Source organism: Sapajus apella, unplaced genomic scaffold (genome assembly GCF_009761245.1).
Source record: "Sapajus apella isolate SASKATOON/1434 unplaced genomic scaffold, GSC_monkey_1.0 scaffold33, whole genome shotgun sequence".
NCBI classification, from domain to species: domain Eukaryota; kingdom Metazoa; phylum Chordata; class Mammalia; order Primates; family Cebidae; genus Sapajus; species Sapajus apella.
Window position 1 is genome coordinate 10,375,527 of NW_022436973.1, and position 21,130 is coordinate 10,396,656.

Sequence of the window (21,130 nt, forward strand, 5' to 3'; positions counted from 1 at the left end):
ATGCATGTGAGATGACACTGAAAGGGGGACCTTGAAGGGAAGAGGTACAATCTCATGGGGTCTTACTAACAGAGGATCTTGGACTAGAGGGTCAGGGTGGGCTTCCTGGAGGAAGTGACTTCTGAGATGAGAGCCAAAGGAAAAGCAGAGACTGTGGGGTCAGAGAGAGGGGCAGGAGGGACGGCAGAGCAGAGACCAAGGCCACAGCGCCTGTCAGAGGAGGCGAGAGGAGGCCACAGTGGCCTCAGCACCACAGAGAGGGGACAGGTGGGGACTACTGGAGGCAGCAGGGGTCAGACCTCTGAAGGCCTCATAGACCACACTAAGGATCCCACCTCCATCCTAAGAGCACTAGGGTAGGGTGAAGGCTTTCTGCAGAGGGGCACTGTAAATGCACATCCTGCCTTTAGGGGCATGAGGGGAAGCACAGCGTGCAGGAGAGGCTATTTCAGTGAGAGTGAAGGTGGCCTGGACTAGGAGTGGCAAGAGGCAGGATGTAGAATTGGGACCGGAGATAGACTGGTTATGGGCTCTGGCTTGTAAATGCGGGTCTGTTCAACATCACTGTGTCACGCAAGCATTCACTGACCATCCCCTGCCTACTCGGCACTAAGGCCTCGCCATCTGTCCAACCTCCCAGGGGCTCTGATCCATGTTCACAGTTGCTCAGCCAACAGACCTCTCCCAGGCACCAATACAGGACCCCCAGTGGCTGAGAGCAAGGCTGGGGAGTCCCCAGGGACTCACCTATCTTTTGCTTGGTAGACGCAATCGCAACGAGGTTCATATTGTGCAGACATACCATGTCAATGACCCACATCGGCTGGTTGTGGAGCTGCTGGGTCTGGTTAAGCTGCCAGAGGAAGAGCAGAGGAGACGGGCTGGGAAGCATGCCCAGGCCAGCACAGCTCCCTATGAACGCCTCCTGCCACATGAGGCCCTGGTGCCACCACAGACCTGGCATGGAGCCCAGCACTACCACTAAGACTAGCAATGGGGGCCCTGGATAAATTCCCCAGCCTCCCTGAGTCTGTTTCCCCATCTGTAAAATGGGCTTAAAAAACACCTTCTTGGGGCCAGGCGCAGTGACCCACACCTGTAATCCCAACACTTCGGGAGGCCAAGGTGAACAGATCACCTGACGTTGGGAGTTCAAGACCAGCCTGACCAACATGGAGAAACCCCATCTCTACTAAGAAATAGATAGATAGATAGATAGATAGATAGATAGATAGATAGATAGATATAGATAGATAGATAGATAGATATACAAAAAATTAGCCAGGCATGGTGGTGCATGCCTGTAATCCCAGCTACTTTGGAGGCTGAGGTGGGAGAATTACTTGAACCCAGGAGGTGAAGGTTATAGTAAGCTGAGGTCTCACCACTGCACTCTAGCCTGGGCAACAAGAGTAAAATTCTGTCTCAAAAAAAGAACACCTTCTTTACAATCCCCTTCTGGAGCAGTCTCACAGTTCTAAAGTCTTGGCTGCAATGAGCTGTGAACACACCACTGCACTCAAGCCTGGGCAAGAGTGAGACCCTGTCTCGGAAAAAAAAAAAAAAAAAAAAAAAACCAAAGTCTTGAATATGCATAGCTCATGATACAGGGATCTGTTTCCAAGACATTTCTATGGGGGTGTTTGCATGTACTCAAAGGGGACGGGGCAGCTGCTGTTAGAGCAACAGGCCAGAAGCCACCTGGAAAGCACAGCTGATCTCAACCCACACCACCGACACCGACACCACCCAGACACTAAGAACAAGGGAGCTGTGCACGTGCCAATAAAGAGTTGCCAAGAGATATTAGTGACAAACCAAGGTAACAAGCAGCATTACAATATGCTTCCAGTCGCACATTTAAAAAGAAAAGGGCACAGTGGCTCACGCCTGTAATCTCAGCACTTTCAGAGGCCAAGGCGGGAGGATCACTTGAGCCCAGGAGCTTGAAACCAGCCTGGGGAGCATAGGGAGACCCCATCTCTACAAAAAAAATTTTTTTTAATTAGCTGGGCATGGTGGCGCAGGCCTATAGTCCCAGCTACTTGGGACTACTCCCAGGCTGAGGTGGGAGGACCCCTTGAGCCCAGGACGTTGAGGCTGCAGTGAGCTGTCATTGCACCACTGCACTCCAGCCTGGGTGACAGAGCAAGACCAAGAGAAAGAGAAGACAGGGGGGGCGGGGAGGGAAAGAGAAAGAAAAGAAAAAAGAAAGAAAGAAAGAAAGAAGTAAAAGGAAAGGAAAGGAAAGGAAGGAGAGAGAAAGAAAGAAAAGAAAAGGAAAGGGGCATGTAGAGAGGATAGCCATGGAAGACCACCCCAAAACTGGTCACAGCAGTTGCCTGCAGGGAGAGGAAGTAGTAACTGGGGGAAGGAAGACTGACTTCCACTATCTGCCCCTCCATAGATCTGAATCCTGTTTTCCATCTGCAGGTATCACCTGGTCAAAGTGGCTTAATAACAAGAATTTGTTCTGCAAAGTTGCAAGGAATGAAGGGAATAAGGAAAGTTAAAGTGGCCATGCACAGTGGCTCATGCCTGCAATCCCAGCACTTTGGGAGGCCAAGGTGGGGGGATCATGAGGTCAAGAGATCAAAACCATCCTGGCCAACATGGTGAAACCCTGTCTTATTAAAAATACAAAAAAATTAGCTGGATGTGGTGGCGCATGCTTGTAGTCCCAGCTACTTGAGAAACCCAGGCAAGAGAATTGTTTGAACCTGGGAGGCAGAGGTTGCAGTGAGCCGAGATCACGCCACTGCACTCCAGCCTGGGCAACAGAGCAAGACTCTGCCTCAAAAATAAAAACAAGAAAGTTAAAGCATTGAGGGCGGTGCCCAGCACTCAGTAGGAGCCCGGCACTGGTGCCTCCTGCACTCATGTAACATGCACGCAGATAGAATTCGGGCTGGCACTCCACACAAGGGAAGCCATGAGCAAAGCCAGGTCAGCAGAAGTGAGCTCCTGTGTCCTAGGGAAGAGGGGAGGCCAGCCTACTTGGCTTAGAGTTGAAGAGGAATCAGAGATGAGATGGGTGTGGCCACCTAAGGAATCTATTTTACTCTTTTTTTTGAGACTGAGTCTCACTCTGTTGCCCAGGCTAGAGTGCAGTGGTGTGATCTTAGCTCGCCGGAAGTTCTGCCTCCTGGGTTCAAGCAATTCTCGTGCCTCAGCTTCCCGAGTAGCTGGGATTACAGATGTGCACCATCACATCTGGCTAATTTTTGTATTTTTAGTAGAGACAGGGTTTCACCATATTGGCCAGGCTGGTCTCAAACTCCTGACCTCAAGTGATCCACCTACCATGGTCTCCCAAAGTGCTGAGACTACAGGCATAAGCTCCCGTGCCTGGCCCTGTATTTTACTCTCTGAATGACACCACAGGCTCTGAACTGAAGAAAGCAGAAAGAAGTATGATCTGAAAAGCTGGGAGGAAGGAGCAGGGAGGAGCGTAAACCAATTCCTCTAGATGGGTATTCAGGAGGAGTAAGGAAGGCAGGGGCAGAGAGGAGCCTGTTCCATCAGAGCTCAGGGCACTAAGAGAAGAGAGGACTGTGCTATTGGGCTCCCTAGGTGGTTCTGGTGATGAAGACTGGGACAGAAACCCCCTGAGTCCCTCTCTTCTGCTCAGGGCTAGAGTCTAACCCACATACACTGGTAGCTTTGATAACTCCCACCACCCACACTGTTCAGATGAGAATCAAAGAGCCCTAGAGAGTTTCAGTGACTTGTACCCAAGATCACATAGCTCTTGAGTGGAGCTCAGCTCCCCCCCCCCGCTCAAACTTGAGATCTTTCCATTGGCATGACAGTGGGTGTGTGGTCCTGGGATGCCAACTCCTGCTAAAGCAGCCCCTCCAGGTGGGCCTTCCCAGTGAGCCTTCCTCTGTTCCCTTCAGCCTTTGGAGGTGCTTCAGTGACCATGTAACAGCCACAAGCAGGGGCTCTGGCTGCAACACACCCCGCCCCAGTCCACACACAGAAAAGCAAGATGGATGGCTGTGGAAATTCACTCAGGGTGGTAGCAAAAATATTAAGGGAAAAATTTTAGAGAAAGTTATAGAATATCAAACCCTTTTGGAAAGCCTAAGGGTTTTTTCTATAGTTCTTGGCTGAAGGCAAACAGAGTCTCTTTGCAGGAGCCAGAGAGATTAGGGTGCAAATACAAAGGAATGTAAGTAGTTTATCTAGCTAGCTTGTTTACTCATGTGGTCTTAAAAATAATCTTTGAGCCAGATGGCCCTCTCAGGGGGAGGTCAACCAGGGATATTACCCTCTAGTGGTGTTTGCTTTGGGCATCAGAACCTGTGCTTTAAACTCCAGCCTCTAGTGGTGTTGACTCAAGCCTCTGTCAATTAAATTTTATGAATAAATGCAAGTCTCACTGGCTGGTGGGGGCTGGTGGTCACAACTGTTTACAGTACTCTCCAGGGATTCTGTAAGTGACCATGGACCCTCAGCTGAACTGGCAAAGCATAATATCTGTGTGTCAGCATACTTTATTCATCCATGGCTGAGTTGGGTTCTGCAGGACAGAACCCTGCAGGTGGTGACCCTGACAGCACCACCCAACATGGGAGGACACCAACAGAGGGCTATGGAAGCCACAGCCTCAGGACAGCAATTGTGACTCCCTCTTGGTGCACCCAGGAGGGCCATGGGACCTCCACACACCCTAGTTCCACCCAGGCCTCTTCTTCCCCAAAGGCTGGGCTCTGATGCAACTGTGAATCACTCTGCAGTTATACAGGCTTAGAAAGCCCTTCCTCTGGGGGCTGTATTCTCAATAAGCCTTTCTGTAGAGCCCTGGAGAACAGTGCTTTTCTCATCTGCTGGAAGATTCTGGACTGGCCTAGAGACCAAGTACAAAGCAGTTCTCCTGAGCGTCTTCTCACTTACTACTCTCAGCCAGGAGCTGGCAGCACAAAGACAAGGGTGATGTCAGCTTAAATCCAGCGGGAACTTGCTGCATGCCCTGCCCTGCCCCAAGCACCACACATGTATTACACCATCAAGTGTTCCCAACCGCACTGTGAAGAAACACTACAGCTAGCCCCATTTAACAGATGAGGAAACTGAGGCACAGAGAATATATAGTAAGTACCTTGTCCAGGTCACGGAGCTGGCAGGTGGTACAGTCAGGATTCTAATGCTGGCTGTTGGGCTCTAGAGCCCATGCTCACAACCACTATGACCTCCTGCCTGGATCAGGCAAAAGGCCTGAATCAGCAGGACTTGGGGACAGTGTGGGAGTGGCTGACCCTAGCACAGGAGTCTTGGGGATGACAATACCATTCACTGAGATGGGGACGCAAGAGAAGTTAACCCAGTGGGCGGGGACAGCTGAAGGGACATGCTGTTAGGGCTAACGGGTTTGAGGGGTTCTGTAAGATGCCTGCATGGGACAGGCATCCAGGTGGAATCCTGCTTAGCGGAAGGGAAATGCATGGCTCCCACAGGGAAGCCAAGTCAGGACCCAGGTGCTGTGACTGCGAGTCCAGGCTGCTCAGACTATGAATCTGCCTGTGTCCAGGTCACCTTCACCATCGGGGTGCTAAGGCAGGGGCCCTCTGATGATCCATATGTGCACCATGCGCACGGGCCCCACTCACTCTAAAGGAGCTGATCAGCGAGAAGGACTCGGACCAGAACTGCAGGATCCCGTCTTTGGTGACAGTCAGGAAACACCCGATCTTCTTGAACCGGTGGATTAAAAACGTCACCTTCACCACCTCACAGCCATGGTTCCTGTGGAATGTGATGAGAGAGAAGAGCTCAGGCGAAAACAGCTCAGGGAGGGGGCACCTGCAGCAAAACAGAGAACCACCGAGAAGGAAGGACAAAAGCCAGCAGAGCGTCACGCACAGGCATGCGTGTGCGCACACCAGGAAAACATAGCCGGCTATGTGAGCTGCGGGGCTCTGCCCCCTCCTCCAAGCGGGTTTCTACTGGATCATCAACAGTGGCCAAAAGAGAAAGGGCCCCAGAAGCTGGTATGAGGTGGGGCTCCAGAAGCTAGTATGAGGTGGGGCTCCAGCAAGCTTATCCTGCGAAGTAGCCAGCCAGCCTCCTCGTGACATGGTGGGACAGAGGAGACAGAACAGAGGTCACCCACAAAGCTTCTTTCATAGGAAAAACCACCCACAGAGAGTGAGCAGAGTGGAGCCTGAGGCTGAAAACTGAGAAACAGCACTTTCTAGCAACTGCTCTAGTGCTCTGGGGTAGAGGGTGGAACAGAACCCAAGGATGAGATCAAAGAGGACAAGGGGCAGTGGGGAACTAGGGCCCCATGCACCAAACAGGCTTCAGTGGTCCCCTCTGGGGGCTGCTTCCCTGTCGCCTGGGAGGAAACCCCTAGCCCTGCCTGTGCCTGCCACCTGGGCCACCTGGACCCCTGTGATGAAACTGCCAGACCCACTCCGCACCAACCAGGAAGCAGGAGAAGCAATGCTGTATATTGACTGGGGAATGGGGGCTGAGAGGGCCAAAAAGAGCAGCCCTGCCATTTTCTACTTATTGGCCTGGGGCCAGCCATTCGACCTCTCCAGGCCTCAGTGGCCTCATCTATAAAATGGGGACAAATCACCTACCTCAATCCTAACACTTACAGGGCTGTGAGGTTGAAATGAGCCAAAGGATATCAGGCAGCAGGCTGACGCCAGCCCCCTGGTCAGCACCAGCGAGGTCACGGACTGAGGGAGGGGCTCGCTGCAGGCTGGCACCAGCACTTGTCCAGTCACCCCCACCCACCAGGGCCCAGGCAGAGGCTCCTTACAGGGGGACGACCCTCATGGGGAGGTGGAAGTGCAGGCGGTACTGGCTCTTTTGCATGTCCTCCTTTCCCTGGAACTCTCGCATCATGTAATCCACATACTTTTGCTGCCTCGGAAAGAAAACACAAGGGAGGCAAAATGGTCTCGGACTTTGGTGTCAAGAATGCAAACCTGATTCCCAGCCCCCTGCCCCTCCATCTCTCCCAGGCTCTTCCAAGGGGCTCTGGTGGCTGCTTCCCAAGTACTGGCCAAGGCAAGTGGTCAAGCAACAGACCTGCTCTTTGTTTGTTTGTTACTCACGCTAGAGTGCAGTGGTGTGATCACAGTTTACTGCTCAGCCTCCCAAGGTGCTGGGATTATAAGCATGAGCCACCACACCTGGCCTTTTCTTTTTTTCCTTTGGGAAAAGGGTCTCACTCTGTCTCCCAGGCTGGAGTGCAATGGTGTGGTCACGGCTTACTGCAGCCTCAGTCTTCCAGGTTCAAGTGATCCTCCCACCTCGGCCTCCTGAGTAGCTGGGACCACAGATGCATGCCACAATACCCAGCTAGTTTTTGCATTTTTTGTAGAGACAGGGTTTCTCCATATTGCCCAGGCTGGTCTTGAACTGCTGGACTCAAGTGGTCTGCCAGAGTTCTGGGATTAAAGGTGTGAGCTGCCGCGCCTGGACGGCAGACCTATTCTCGAATCCTGAGTATGGGAAGGGGCTACTTGCAGCATTCACTAAGAGAGCACAGCAGCACCTCCCTAGCCGTCCTGAAGTGCTAAGTGCATCCTCAGATCACCCCCACAATAGGCATTGCCCTGGGAGCTCTTTATTCACTCTAAGGATAATAAGACCGAGGCCCCTATAAGGATGTGTGATACGCCCATGTTGAAACTTCAGGTTAACAGCAGGGAGCACCCACAACCAGGGCCACTGGGGCAACTCCATACTCCATCCCACTGCCCAGCTGCTAGAAAACACAGCCAAGGCCCAAAGCAGCCATCATACAAAGCTATAATGCGAAATGGGGGGTTGTGAAGAAGGACCACTGGGTAAAGCACTGAGAATGCTGGGAATGCAGGGGGGTTACTTTTTTTAAGATGGAGTCTCGCTCTGTCACCCTGGCTGGAGTGCAGCCGTGCAATCTCAGCTCATGGCAACCTCCAACTCCCGGGTTCAGGCGATTCTTCTGCCTCACCCTCCCGAGTAGCTGGGACTACAGGCATGCAGCACCACACCCCGCTAATATTTGGCATTTTTTGGTAGAGGCAGGGTTTTACAATGTTGCCTAGGCTGGTCTTGAACTCCTGACCTCGTGATCTGCCCGCCTTGGCCTCCCAAAGTGCTGGGATTACAGGAGTGAGCCACCGTGCCTGGCCAAGTTGGCCTACTCCTTAGTGATGGTGAAGGGCCATGAGATGGTCGTGGTACCAGCTTGAATCCCCCAAGCCAAATGGGGGGCTGGTGGGCAGGGCAGGCACATGGCAGGTGGGAAGTCCTTTGTGCTCACCACTGTACACTCAGTAGGTCTCACACAGGAGCCAATGACACTTGTCCCTGGGGAATGAGCTGCCAGGAACTCAGCTCACAAAGGTCTCGGGAGGACCTTTCCACCCGACAAGCCCCTCGACTGGGGCTGGAATCCACAGGGAGGCTTTCCCACGTAGTGATGGCCTCCCATCTTCAGCCCCACCAATTGGCCAAGGACTGGGCCCTCCAGCCTCCCTCCAGCACCTGAGGCATCAGGGGCACCCTCCTCACCCAGGTGACGAAGCCTTCACAGTCCGAGTCCACCTTCAAAAACAGCTCCTTTAGCATGTCATCCGACGCACTGCTCAGGACCTTCTTCATGGCCTTGATGAAGGCGTCCATGCCCAGGGCTTCAAAGAGAGAAGACAGAATATCATCCCCTTCCTCACAAGTCCCATGGCCTATCACTGCCACGTGTTCTCCAGTGTGGGTGCTGAGGGGACACACAGAAGATCACATGTACGGCTGAGCGCCGTGGCTCATGCGGTGGATCACTTGAGATTAGGAGTTTAAGAGCAGGTTAGGAAACATAGGGAGACCCAGTCTACATAAAATTTTAAAATTAGCCAAGTGTGGTGGTGTAAGCCTATAGTGCCTGCTGGTCAGGAGACTAAGGTGGGAGGATCACTTGAACCCGGGAAGTAGAGGCTATAGTTGGCCATGACCTCGCCACTGCACTCCAGCCTGGGTGATGGAGACAGACCCTGTCTCTAAAAAGTAAATAAAATAAAGGCTAGACGCAACGGTTCACACCTATAATCCCAGTACTTTGGGATGAATTGCCCAGGCTCATGATATCCTGGGCTCAAGCAATTCTCCAACCTTGGCCTCCCAAAGTGCTGGGATTACAGGCATGAGCCACTGCACCTGACCAGAAGCACTATTTTTTTTTTTTTTTAGATGGAGTCTTGTTTTATTGCTCATGCCTGTAATCCCAGCACTTTGGGAGTCCAAGGCAGGCAAATCACAAGGTGAGGAGTTCGAGACCAGCCTGGCCAATATGATGAAACCCTTTCTCTACTAAAAATACAAAAATGAGCTGGGCTAACCAACAGAATATGGCACAGGTGACAGGATGTGCACATGATTACATGATTTGTTATGTAAGATTGCAATACCTGAGGCCAGGCACAGTAGCTCATGCCTGTAATCCCAGCACTTTGGGAGGCCAACACAGGTGGATCATAAGGTCAGGAGTTCGAGACCATCCTGGCTAACACAGTGAAACCCCATCTCCACGAAAAATGCAAAAAATTAGCCAGGCATGGTGGCATGCACCTGTAGTCCCAGCTGCTCAGGAGGCTAAGGCAGGAGAATCACAGGAGGAGGTTGTGGTGAGCCAAGATCACACCATTGCACTCCAGCCTGGTTGACAGAGCAAGACTCCCACTCAAAAAATAAATGAATAAAAATAAAAACAATAAAAAAGATTGCAACACCCATCTTGCTGGAGTTTTTCTCCCCCATATTGGCTTGGGCCTTGCAGGCAGCTATGCTGGTGAATCCCGCATGGACAGTGAGCAGCCTCTAGAACCTTAAGGTAGCCTCCCATCAACAGTCAGGAAGAAACAGAGGCCCTTAGTCACACAGCGACAACGAACTGAATTCTGCGAACAACCTGAGTGAGCTTAGAAGTGGGTCCTTCCCCAGTCAAGCCCAAGATCATTCCACAGCCCCAGTCAACAACTTATTATTTGTTTTTTTATTTTTTTAGAGATGGAGACTCACTCTGTGGTCTAGGCTGGAGTACAGTGCTGCACTATTGGCTCACTGCAACCCCCACCTCCCAGGTTCATGCAATTCTCTGCCTCAGCCTCCCAAGTAGCTGGAATTAGAGGCCCATGCCACCACGCCTGGCTAATTTTTGTATTTTTAGTAAAGATGGGGTTTCACCATGTTGGCCAGGATGGTCCCAAACTCCTTACCTTAGGTAATCTGCCCACCTTGGCCTGTCAAAGTGCTGGGATTAGAGGCGTGAGTCACTGCACCCCGCCCCAGCCAACAACTTGATTGCAGCCTTGCGTGAGCCTGAACAGAGAAGCAGCTAAGCCATGCCCAGACTCCTGCCCCACCAAAGCTGTGAGGTGCATTGGTTTAAGCCACTAAGATTGTGATTCTATCACACAGCAATAGATAATAAACCATACATATGAAACTGAAAGAAAACACACCCAAATGCTAACAATGGTTACATTTGGACTAGGGGTATTTTAAAAAATTTTCTACATCCCAAATAGCCCCCAAAATGTTTGCAATACCTATGTAATGTTTGAAAGTTTTAAAGGAGAGGTCAGGCCCGGCACAGTGGCTCACACCTGTAATCCCAGCACTTTGGGATGCCAATGCAGGAGTCACTGCTTGGACCCAGGAGTTTGAGACCAGCCTAAACAACAAAGCAAGACCTTGACTCTACAATTTTTTGCCCATTCATCAGGCATGGTGGCGTGTGCCTATAGTTTCAGCTACTCCAGGGGCCAAGGCAGGAGGATCGCTTGAGTCCAGTAATCCCAGACAAGCCTGGGCAACATATTAGGTTGGTACAAAAGCAATTGTGATTTCTGCCATTACTTTTAATAGCAAAAACTGCTCTTGTTTCTACAAATTTTTCTTTCTTTTTTTTTTTAGGGGGTGGCAGAGTCCTGCTCTGTTGCCCAGGATGGAGTGCAGTCGCGCAATCTCAGCTCACTGCAGCCTCTGCCTCCTGGGTTCAAGTGATTCTCCTGCCTCAGCCTCCTGAGTAGCTGGGACTACAGGCACGCGCCACCATGCCCAGCTAATTTTTGTGTTTTTAGTAGAGACGGAGTTTCCCCATGTTGGCCAGAATAGTCTCCGTCTCCTGACCTCATGATCCACCCACCTCAGCCTCCCAAAGTGCTGGGATTACAGGCGTGAGCCACCATGCCCAGCCTATAAAAAAAAATTTTTTTTTAATTAGCCAGGAGTGGTGGCATGTACCTGCAGTCCCAGCTACTCTGGGGGCTGAGGCAGGAGGATCACTTGAGCATGGGAGGTTGAGGCTGCAGTGGTGATCACACACTGCATTCCAGCCTGGGCAACAGAGCAATATCCTGTCTCAAAAAAAAAAAAAATGCTTATCATGTCTGAACCCTCCACACACCCCAGGTGCTGGATCCTGCCCTGTTGCAGAACTCACAAAACAGAGAGTCTACAGAGCAGCCTCACCTCCAGTCGCACTGACATCCTCCTCAAACATCTTCTCTATCTTGGCCAGGTGTGCCTCAGTAAACAGTTGGGACCCATGCTGAAGGTCCAGCACCTGGCTAAGGGTGACGGATGGTGTCGGGGAGCTAACAGCCTCCTTGTTCTGGAAGCCATGTGGGATGGACAGCTGGAAAGAATATAACAAGAACCAGGCCTGAGCGTTTTGATTTCCTGAGCCATTACTCAGCACATGATTTAAAGAGATTCTTTGAGAAAGAATGAGGTAAGTAGCATTATAATGTTACCAACAGACAGAAACATACAATTCTTAAGCATTTTTAGACCTAAGAAGATGAAGAAAAGTCTAAACTCCCCTGACTTTGGAGAGTGAACCATTGTTCCCTTTTATAGACACCACAACTGAGGCCCGGGGTTGCTCAGGGAGGACACAGCCAAGCTCTACCTTACTCATAATGGGGTGTTCATTTATAAGGAACGTCAGTTCAGTAACTATATCATCTCAAATCTTCAGTGGTCAGAATTCAAGACCCTAGGGGGCTAGGCAAGGTGGCTCACGCCTATAATCCCAGCACTTTGGAAGGCCGAGGAAGGTAGATCATTTGAGGTCAGGAGTTCTAGACCAGCCTGACAAACATGGTGGAAACCCATCTCTACTAAAAATACAAAAACATTAGCTGGGCATGATGGCAGGTGCCTATAATCTCAGCTACTCAGGAGGCTGAGGCAGGAGAATGGCTTGAACTCAGGAGGTGGAGGTTGCGGTGAACCGAAATCATGCCATTGCAGTCCAGCCTGGGTGACAGAGCAAGACTCCTTCTCAAATACACAGACCCCAGGGAATCCAGCTCCATCTTCCCTAATTTGATCTTGTCCTGACCAGCCCAGATGTCCCATCTGAGTCAGATCAGCTCACCTGCCCCAGGCCTGACCTCTGCCAACACACCAATGCTCATGCAGACCCGCCACTAGGGGTTCTCCCTCACCTCCTCCTTCTACTCATCCTTCCCAGATCCCCCCAAAAGCCTTCCCCACCCCTCCAGGCCTCACGATGCTTCCTCTCCTCGCCCCTCCGTGGGGACTCATATGGACACTAAGCATAATGTTTCAGGTCACCAAAGCTCACGCCATCAAAGGCTGCCTCCCCTAAAAGATTTCAAACGTGGACAACTAGATGACCTGAGTGGCAGGCAGGCAGTGCTGATCACTGCTTTGGGCCTTGGGAAGATGGGGAGACTTTAGTTCAAAAAGTCAAAGGACCTGCCGGGCGCGGTGGCTCAAGCCTGTAATCCCAGCACTTTGGGAGGCCGAGGCGGGTGGATCACGAGGTCAAGAGATCAAGACCATCCTGGTCAACATGGTGAAACCCCATCTCTACTAAAAATACAAAACATTAGCTGGGCATGGTGGCGCGTGCCTGTAATCCCAGCTACTCAGGAGGCTGAGGCAGGAGAATTGCCTGAACCCAGGAGGCGGAGGTTGCGGTGAGCCGAGATCGCGCCATTGCACTCCAGCCTGGGTAACAAGAGTGAAACTCCGTCTCAAAAAAAAAAAAAAGTCAAAGGACAAGGGATTGAATTGCTCACTCTCCCCACCTTAGCCCCAACTAAAAAGCAAACGTGCTCATCCTCCTGTGACCTTTCATTCATTCGCCCATGGTCTACACACACTGACTGAGTGCCAGGCACTGTGGATACAGCACTGTGGATGCAGCACTGTGGATGCCCTGTGAACAGAGTGAGGGTCCCTGCCTCCATGAAGCCCAACAGAGGAGCATGTGAAGGCTCTCCCCACCCACCCAGTCCCCAAATTAGGAATCTCAGCACCACCTTCAGCTCTTCCCTCTTCCTCCTATGCATTCTACCATCCCTCTTGTTAATTCTTCCTGAATCCATCTCCTACCTACAAGCTCCCCTCTCGTATACCCCTGCTCAGCCCGAACTCTAGTCTTTTGCTGGGACAAGCACAATGACCATCCCTAACTGAGACCAAAGTTTGGCCTTCTCTTCGCATCCACCTCCCAACTCTGGCACCACTCATCTTTCTAGGCAGCAAATCTTTTTTATTTTTTTTTTGAGATAGAGTCTCACTCTGTCACCCAGCTGGAGTGCAGTGGTAGGATCTTAACTCACTGCAACCTCCGCCTTCTGGGTTCAAGTGATTCTCATGTCTCAGCCTCTCAAGTAGCTAAGACTACAGGCATGAGCCACCACACCCGGCTAATTGTTTGCATTTTCAGTAGGGACAGGGTTTCACCATGTTGGTCAGGCTGGTTTGAACTCCTGACCTCAGGTGATCCTCCCACCTTGGCCTCCCAAAGTGCTGGGATTACAGGTGTGAGCCACCACACCTGGCTTCTAAGCCTCAAATCTGATCGATGACTTTACCCTGACTCTCACACTCTTCACCCCCAGCTCCTGAGTGCAGCATTCGAAGCACGTCCTAACCAGCTCTGACCTGTCTTGTTTCAAGCATGCACCACGTTCCAGACACACCTCCTGCCCCACCATCCCCAGGCCCAGCAAGGGTTCTGTGCTTACTCACATTGTCTCCCATACACATTGCAGCCCATCTCCCCAGAGGTGAGCCTACCCACTCTTCAGACTCTCGCTCAGATGGAACCTTCCCCAAGGAGCTCTTCCATAACTTTCACATGACAGTCATCACTGCCACCTCCATATTCCCGGGTCTTTGTTCATATCTGCCCCTCATGGCACAGTAAGTGTGTATGTCTGTCCACACATGCAGACAGCAAGGCATGAGGGAAAGCACATGGCTACAGAGCCCCAGAGCTCTGGGTTGGAATTCTGCCTGGCTCCCCCACTTACAGGCTATTTTATTTTATTTTCTAATGTATTTATTTATTTTTCTGAGACAGAGTCTTGCTCTGTCACCCAGGTTGGCGTGCAGTGGCTCAATCCTGGCTCACTGCAACCTCTGCCTCCCAGGCTCCTGCCTCAGCCTTCCAAGTAGCTGGGATTACAGGTGCCTGCTACCACCCCTGGCTAATTTTTGTATTTTTAGTAGAGATGGAATTTCACCATATTGGCCAGGGTGGTCTCGAACTCCTGACCTTGTGATCCACCTGCCTCAGCCTCCCAAAGTGCTGGGATTACAGGCATGAGCCACTGCGCCCAGCCCAGGCTATTTTAACTTAGACATATCACATCACTTCTCTGAACCACATGTTTCTTCATCTGCAAGACAGAGAGCCACAATCCCTACCTGCAGGGTTGTGGTTGAGACCTAATGACACCTGAATACATGTGAAGCCCCAGCAAACTGTAATTACACAATAAATGATAGCTCTTGTTACTACTCCTCGTCTCACAGTGAGCTCTTCAAAGGCGAGGGCATGTTTAATTAATCCTTACTTAATCTAATTTGTATTAATTATCTCTAGATTCCCCAGCCCCAAGCACATAACAGACAATGTGCTTGATAAAAACTCCTATAGCCTGGCCAGGCGCTGTGGCTCACATCTGTAATCCCAACACTTTGGAAGACTAAGTTAGATAGATCACAAGGTCAGGAGTTCAAGACCAGCCTGGCCAACATGGTGAAACCCCGTCTCTACTAAAAATACAAAATACAAAAATTAGCCAGGTGTGGTGGTACACACCTGTAATCCTAGCTACTCAGGAGAATTGCTTGAACCTGGAGGGTGGAGGTTGCAGTGAGCCAAGATCACGCCACTGCACTCCAGCCTGGGCAGCAAAATGAGACTCCTCTGTCTGAATGAAAAAAAAAAAAAAAAGTGGCCGGGCACAGTGGCTCACACCTGTAATCCTAGCACTTTGGAAGGCCGAGGTGGGCAGATCACCTGAGGTCATGAGTTCAAAACCAGCCTGACCAATATGGAGACACCCCATCTCTACTAAAAAATACAAAATAAGCCAGGTATGGTGGCACATGCCTGTAATATCAGCTACTCAGGAGGCTGAAGCAGGAGAATCCTTTGAACCCGGGAAGCAGAGGTTTTGGTGAGCCAAAATCATGCCACTGCACTCCAACCTGGGGAGCAAGAGCAAAACTCAGTCTCAAAAAAAAGAAAAAAAGTACACTTAAGTTACTTGTGGCCAGGCGCAGAGGCTCACACCTGTAATCCCAGCACTTTGGGAGGCCAAGACAGGTGGATCACCTGAAGTTGGGAGTTCAAGATCAGCCTGACATGGAGAAATCCCATCTCTTCTAAAAATACAAAATTAGCCAGGCATGGTGATGTATGCCTGTAATCCCAGCTACTAGGCAGGCTGAGGCAGGGGAATCAATTGAATCCGGGAAGCGGAGGTTGTAGTGAGCTGAAATCACGCCATTGCATTCCAGCCTGGGCAACAAGAGCAAAACTCCATCTTGGGGAAAAAAAAAAAAAAGTTACTTGCCCAGTAAAATCTCAGTATGCAACCCCTGATGCAGAAACCACTGTACTTCCATGCTGGTACGTGATGTTTTGGGTGACTCTGGAATGCCCCACCCTTTATTAGCTCAAATAATTGTCTTACCTTTTGGAGTTGAGGGATCTCTGCTAAGTCTTCAGAAGACATTAGCCTTGACCTAGAATAAAGAATCATAGTCAACTTAACTACTTCATAGTAAGGACCATGTGGAAGGCTGACCTAACCAGGTCACAGATAGAAAAGAAGTCAAGGTCAAGGGAGAGGGTGGCTGCCCCTTGCCCATGGACACTCCCAGCAAGCATTTGATGAGCATCCCTTTTCCCGGAGATTTCTCCAGCAAAAAGCTTTTGCCAGGCTTGCACCTGAGCATTTCTTCCCCTAATAGAGAGGAGTTATCCTGCAGAAGCCATGGGGTTTCACAAGTCTCTTTACTCCTGACTTAATGCCAGAGGCTTTCTAATGGGGATCACACTTTCTACAGAAGTAGAAGGGTCTTAGGAGGCCATGTGATGGTCCAAGTACAATAAACAGATTAGAAAAATGAGGGCCCCTGACTTTCTGCTGCATACACTCTCCCCACCCGCTTTCCAGTGCCCTTGCAAGTCAGGATTTCGGGAGAGCAGACAGAACAGAGCTCTGCTCTGGGAACACAAAGGGAATGTTTCTATTGGGTCACCAAGGTCTCCATATGAGAAGGATGACAGTGTTTTGTTAGGGTAATTGGAGAGCCAATCCACCTCATCAGCAAGTCCCACCAGGCAAGAGTCCAGAGGGCACTCTAGGATGGCAGGGAACAGACAAGAAATAGTTAAGTCCAAGACAGGCACAGGGGATGGACCAAGTGAGTCAGCTTGGTTTGACTTGAAGAGTCCTGGGGGCAGAGAGGTGGGAGGAATCATGGGAGAGAAGAAAAAAAAACTGGTAGCAGAAAGTAGAATCTTGAATACCTGACCAGGCAGTCTGAACAAAATGAAGGGCAATTATAAAAATTCATGAGCAGTCAGGCACAGTGGCTCACATCTGTAATCCCAGCACTTTGGGATACCAAGGCAGGTGGATCACCTGAGGTCAGGAGTTCGAGACCAGCCTGGCCAACATGGTGAAACTCTCTCTCTAATAAAAATACAAAAAAATTAGCCGGGCATGGTGGCAGGCTCCTGTAATCCCAGTTACTCAGGAGGCTGAGGCAGGAGGATTGCTTGAACCAGGGAGGCATAAGTTGCAGTAAGCAGATATCACACCATTACACTCCAATCTGGATGACTCCAATCTCTCAAAAAAATAAAAATAAAATTCATCAGCACAAGCTGGAGGGAGAAGACTAAATGCTAGTCAAGAGTGCCCTAACCTAGCAGCCTCTTGGTAACAGCTCACACCTAAGCACCAAAGGAGAGAGGATAGCCTAAGGAAAGGAGATTTGGAAGCCAAGAACCAAGCTAACAGAAATGCCAGAACCATTTCCAGAAAAAGGAGCAAAGAGGGAAAGTGGTTTAATGCATGTGATACTGGGGTGTCCAATCAGAAATTAAAAAACAGACCGAGGCAGGAGGATCACTTGCATCCAGCAGTGTGAGACCAGCCTCGGCAACACTGAGAGACATTTCTCCAAAAAATCCAAAATTAACCAGGTGTGGTGGCACACACCTGTAGTCCCAGCTACTCGGGAGGCTGAGGTGGGAGAAGTGCTTGAGCCCAGGAGATTGAGACTGCAGAGAGCTGAGGTCGTACCACTGCACTCCAGCCTGGATAACAGAGTGTCTCAGAAAAAAAAAAAAAAAAAGAAAGAAAGGAAAGGAAAGAAATAAAAAAACAAATACCTGGGGTCAGGTGTGGTGAATCACACCTATAATCACAGCACTTTGGGAGGCTGAGATGGGTGGATTACCTTAGGTCAGGAGTTCGAGACCAGCCTGGCCAACATGGTGAAACCCAGTCTCTACTAAAAATACAAAAATTAGCCAGGCGTGGTGGCACCTATAATCCCAGCTACTGAGGAGACTGAGGCAGCAGAATCGCTTGAACCCAGGAGGCAGAGGTTGCAGTGAGCTGAGATCATGCCACTGCACTTCAGCCTGGGCAACAAGAGCAAAACCCTGTCTCAAAAAAACAAACACACACACACAAAAAAACAAATACCTGGAAATCTGGGGACTGACACTTGAGGAGTGGCTACATTTAGGGGATAGAAGGAACGAAAAACACACAAGACAGCTAGGAAGATGGGATGCTACAAAGTAAGCCAAGGTGATAAGGGAAAGAAACGGCCACTGAAAGAGGCAATTAAGAGGTTACCAGTTTAAAAAGCTGCAGAAGCTGTATATAAAATGTTAAGTCCAGAAATGGACTTAGCATACATACATACATACCTACAAAGAAGCCTGGAAACATATACTCCAAAATTCATGGCAGTTATCTCTGGCAGGTGAGATTATGGAAGATTTTTTTTCTAGACAGACTTTTGCTCTTGTTGCCCAGATTGGAGTGCAATGATGTGATCTTGGCTCACCACTATCTCTACCTCCCGGGTTCAAGTGATCTCCTGCCTCAGCCTCGTTTGTGAACTGCAGGGTTGTTTTTTGTTTTTTTTTTTTTTTTTTTTTTTTGTGAAATTTGCTTTTCTGTCACCCAGCTGGAGTGCAGTGGCATGATCTCAGCTCACTGCAACCTCTGCCTCCTGGGTTCAAGCCATTCTCGTGTCTCAGCCTCCCAAGTAGCTGAGATTACAGGCATGTGCCACCACACATGGCTAATTTTGTACTTTTAGTAGAGAAGAGGGTTTCTTCTCCGTGTTGGTCAGGTTGGTCTCCAGCTCCTGACCTCAGGTGATCTGCCTGCCTCAGCCTCCTAAAGTGCTGGGATTACAAGCATGAGTCACTGCACCCGGCCCAGAAGATTTTTATAGTCTAAATCATGCCAATTTTCTGATTTGTATTTTAATTCAAAAAGGGTTCATGGCAATCTTCTGACATGGGGTCTTGTTGTGTTGTTCAGGCTGATCTTGAACTCCTGGACTCAGGTGATCCTCACACCTCAGCCTCCCAAGTAGCTGGGACAACAGATGCATGACACCACACCAGGCTCATGGCAATCTTTACAATGTGTTTTAGTGGAGTGGGTAGGAAGGCGGTTAGTAATTTAAATGACTCCTTTGTGAAAGGCCACTGTTGACGAGTGATTGCTGCAGCATCACTCATAGGAGCAAAAACTAAAGTGAACCATTCTAGGTCAAGAAATGGTGAATAAATAAATGGTACAGTACACCTGTACCTGGGACATCACCCAAACATGCAGAAAGATGAATCTGACCTTCAGCAGCTAAGACAGATTTCCATGAAGTATTAATAAGAAAAGCAAATTGCAGGCTAGGCATGGTGGCTCACACCTGTAATCCCAACACTTTGGGAGGCCAAGGCGGGAAGATCACTTGAGCATCAACCAGGAGTTTGAGACCAGCCTGGGCAACATGGTGAAACCCCATCTGTACAAAACATAAAAAATTAGCCGGGTGTGGTGGCACTCACCTATAATCCCAGCTACTCAAGAAGGTGAGGTGGAAGAATCGCCTGCATCCAGGAGTTGGAGGCTGCAGTGAGCTGTAATCACACCACACCACCACACTCTGGCGCCTGGGTGACAGAATGAGACCTTGTCTCAAAAAAAAAAAAAAAAAAAAAAAAAAAAAACCCAAGACACAGAAAAGCGTGCACAGTATGATCCAATTTTTGTAAAAGAATGAAAAATAGGCTGGGCACAGTGGCTCACACCTGAAATCCCAGCTACTCAGGAGGCTAAGGCACAAGAATCCCTTGAACCCAGGAAGTGGAGGCTGCAGTGAACCAACATCATGCCATTGCACTCTAGCCTAGCCAACAGAGTAAGACTCCATCTCAAAAAATAAAAAAAGTTACCACCATCAGCCGAGCAAAATGACATCCATCACGCACCTCCTGATCCAATGTCACCATGCCCAGCTAACTTTTGTATTTTTAGTAGACTCGGGGTTTCACCAGGTTGACCAGGCTGGTCTCAAAACTCCTGGCCTCAAGCAATTCCTGCCCACCTTGGCTTCCCAAAGTGCTGAGATTACAGGCATGAGTCACCGTACCTGGCCAAAATAAAATGCCATGTAAATCAAAGAAAGGCTAAGGAACGGTTAGAGAACTGTTCCTTAGCTAAGGAACTCTTGATGTGGCTCAAGAGACCCAACAACCAAAGGCAATGCATGATTCTGAATCGAATCCCAGACTGGGACAAAACAAATATGCTGCAAGGGCTGCTATTCAGTGAAATTATGTAAAATTTGGACATGAACTGTACGTTATTAGACATTATATTAATGTTTTCTGCTTTGATAACTGTATTGTTATCTTTTGGAGGGCAAATTTTACCCAAAACCCTCACTTACCCTGACTCAATTTGATCTCCCCAGTTATCTTGCTGGCAAAGTGCTATCACTTTCCAACTTCCATCTCAACAAAGACATCGGCAGCTGTTCCCAGTCCAAGACAGCTCCTTTATGAAGTCAAGGTGGAACTCTGGGTCTGCTGGTCACATTTAGAACCAGGGAAATGAGACAGAATTCCATAGGAAGAACAAACATGAAGCATCAGAACCCATCCCACAAACCATAAGCACGCAACCACTCTTCATCCAATGTGAAACATTTCTTTTATTGAAGAAGTTGAACTTACACAGCAGACAGGGAAAGGAGCTATAAGCACAAACAGCCAGGACAAGCACAGATACAAAATCATACATAAGACAAGGAGAAGGAAACAGGAAGACACCAGGGAGTCCTCTTATAAAAAGCAGGCTTCACCAAAACCAAAAGGCCAGCTGGCTCCAGGTCAGCGAAAGCACAGTGGCTCTTCTGCCCTCTGCACAAGCTCCAATTCTTTGAAAATAGGAAGGATACAAGAGATGTGAGATGGGAGACTTAAAAATCCAGACTTCAGGGCAGGCCTAGACTTGATGCAGCCACTGCAATCTTGGTCCGCGGCACAATTTGGCAGACAAGTTGGTGAAAGGCAAGTGTATGGAGATTTCAATCAAGTACGTGGATTCCAGATTTTTTTTTTTTTTTTTTAATGAGATGGAGTTTTGTTCTGTCGCCCAGGCTGGAGTACAGTGGTGTGATCTCAGCTCATTACAACCTCTGCCTCCTGGGTTCAAGCGATTCTCCTGCCTCAGCCTCCCAAGTAGCTGGGGTTACATACAGGTACCCACCACATCCAAGCTATTTTTTTTTTTTTTTTTTTTTTTTT

General features: G+C 49.5%; 1 protein-coding gene across 5 annotated transcripts in view; it reads right to left on the bottom strand.

The window, feature by feature from the left end:
- EFCAB8 (EF-hand calcium binding domain 8) overlaps positions 1-21,020 on the bottom strand; it is a 69,777-nt gene extending 48,757 nt beyond the window's left edge. For 4 of the 5 annotated variants that reach the window (XM_032295251.1, XM_032295253.1, XM_032295252.1 and 1 more), the window contains exons 1-6: positions 15,972-17,456; positions 11,473-11,638; positions 8,521-8,639; positions 6,776-6,879; positions 5,613-5,748; positions 748-853 (exon numbers count right to left, since the gene is read on the bottom strand). In XM_032295251.1, coding sequence (XP_032151142.1) covers positions 748-853; positions 5,613-5,748; positions 6,776-6,879; positions 8,521-8,639; positions 11,473-11,638; positions 15,972-16,040 — 700 coding nt within the window. In that variant the 5' untranslated portion in view covers positions 16,041-17,456. Of the gene's footprint in view, positions 1-747; positions 854-5,612; positions 5,749-6,775; positions 6,880-8,520; positions 8,640-11,472; positions 11,639-15,971; positions 17,457-20,271 lie in introns of those variants that run through there. The other variant, XM_032295250.1, reaches the window with a different exon arrangement.
- Positions 21,021-21,130: the final 110 nt, after the last annotated feature.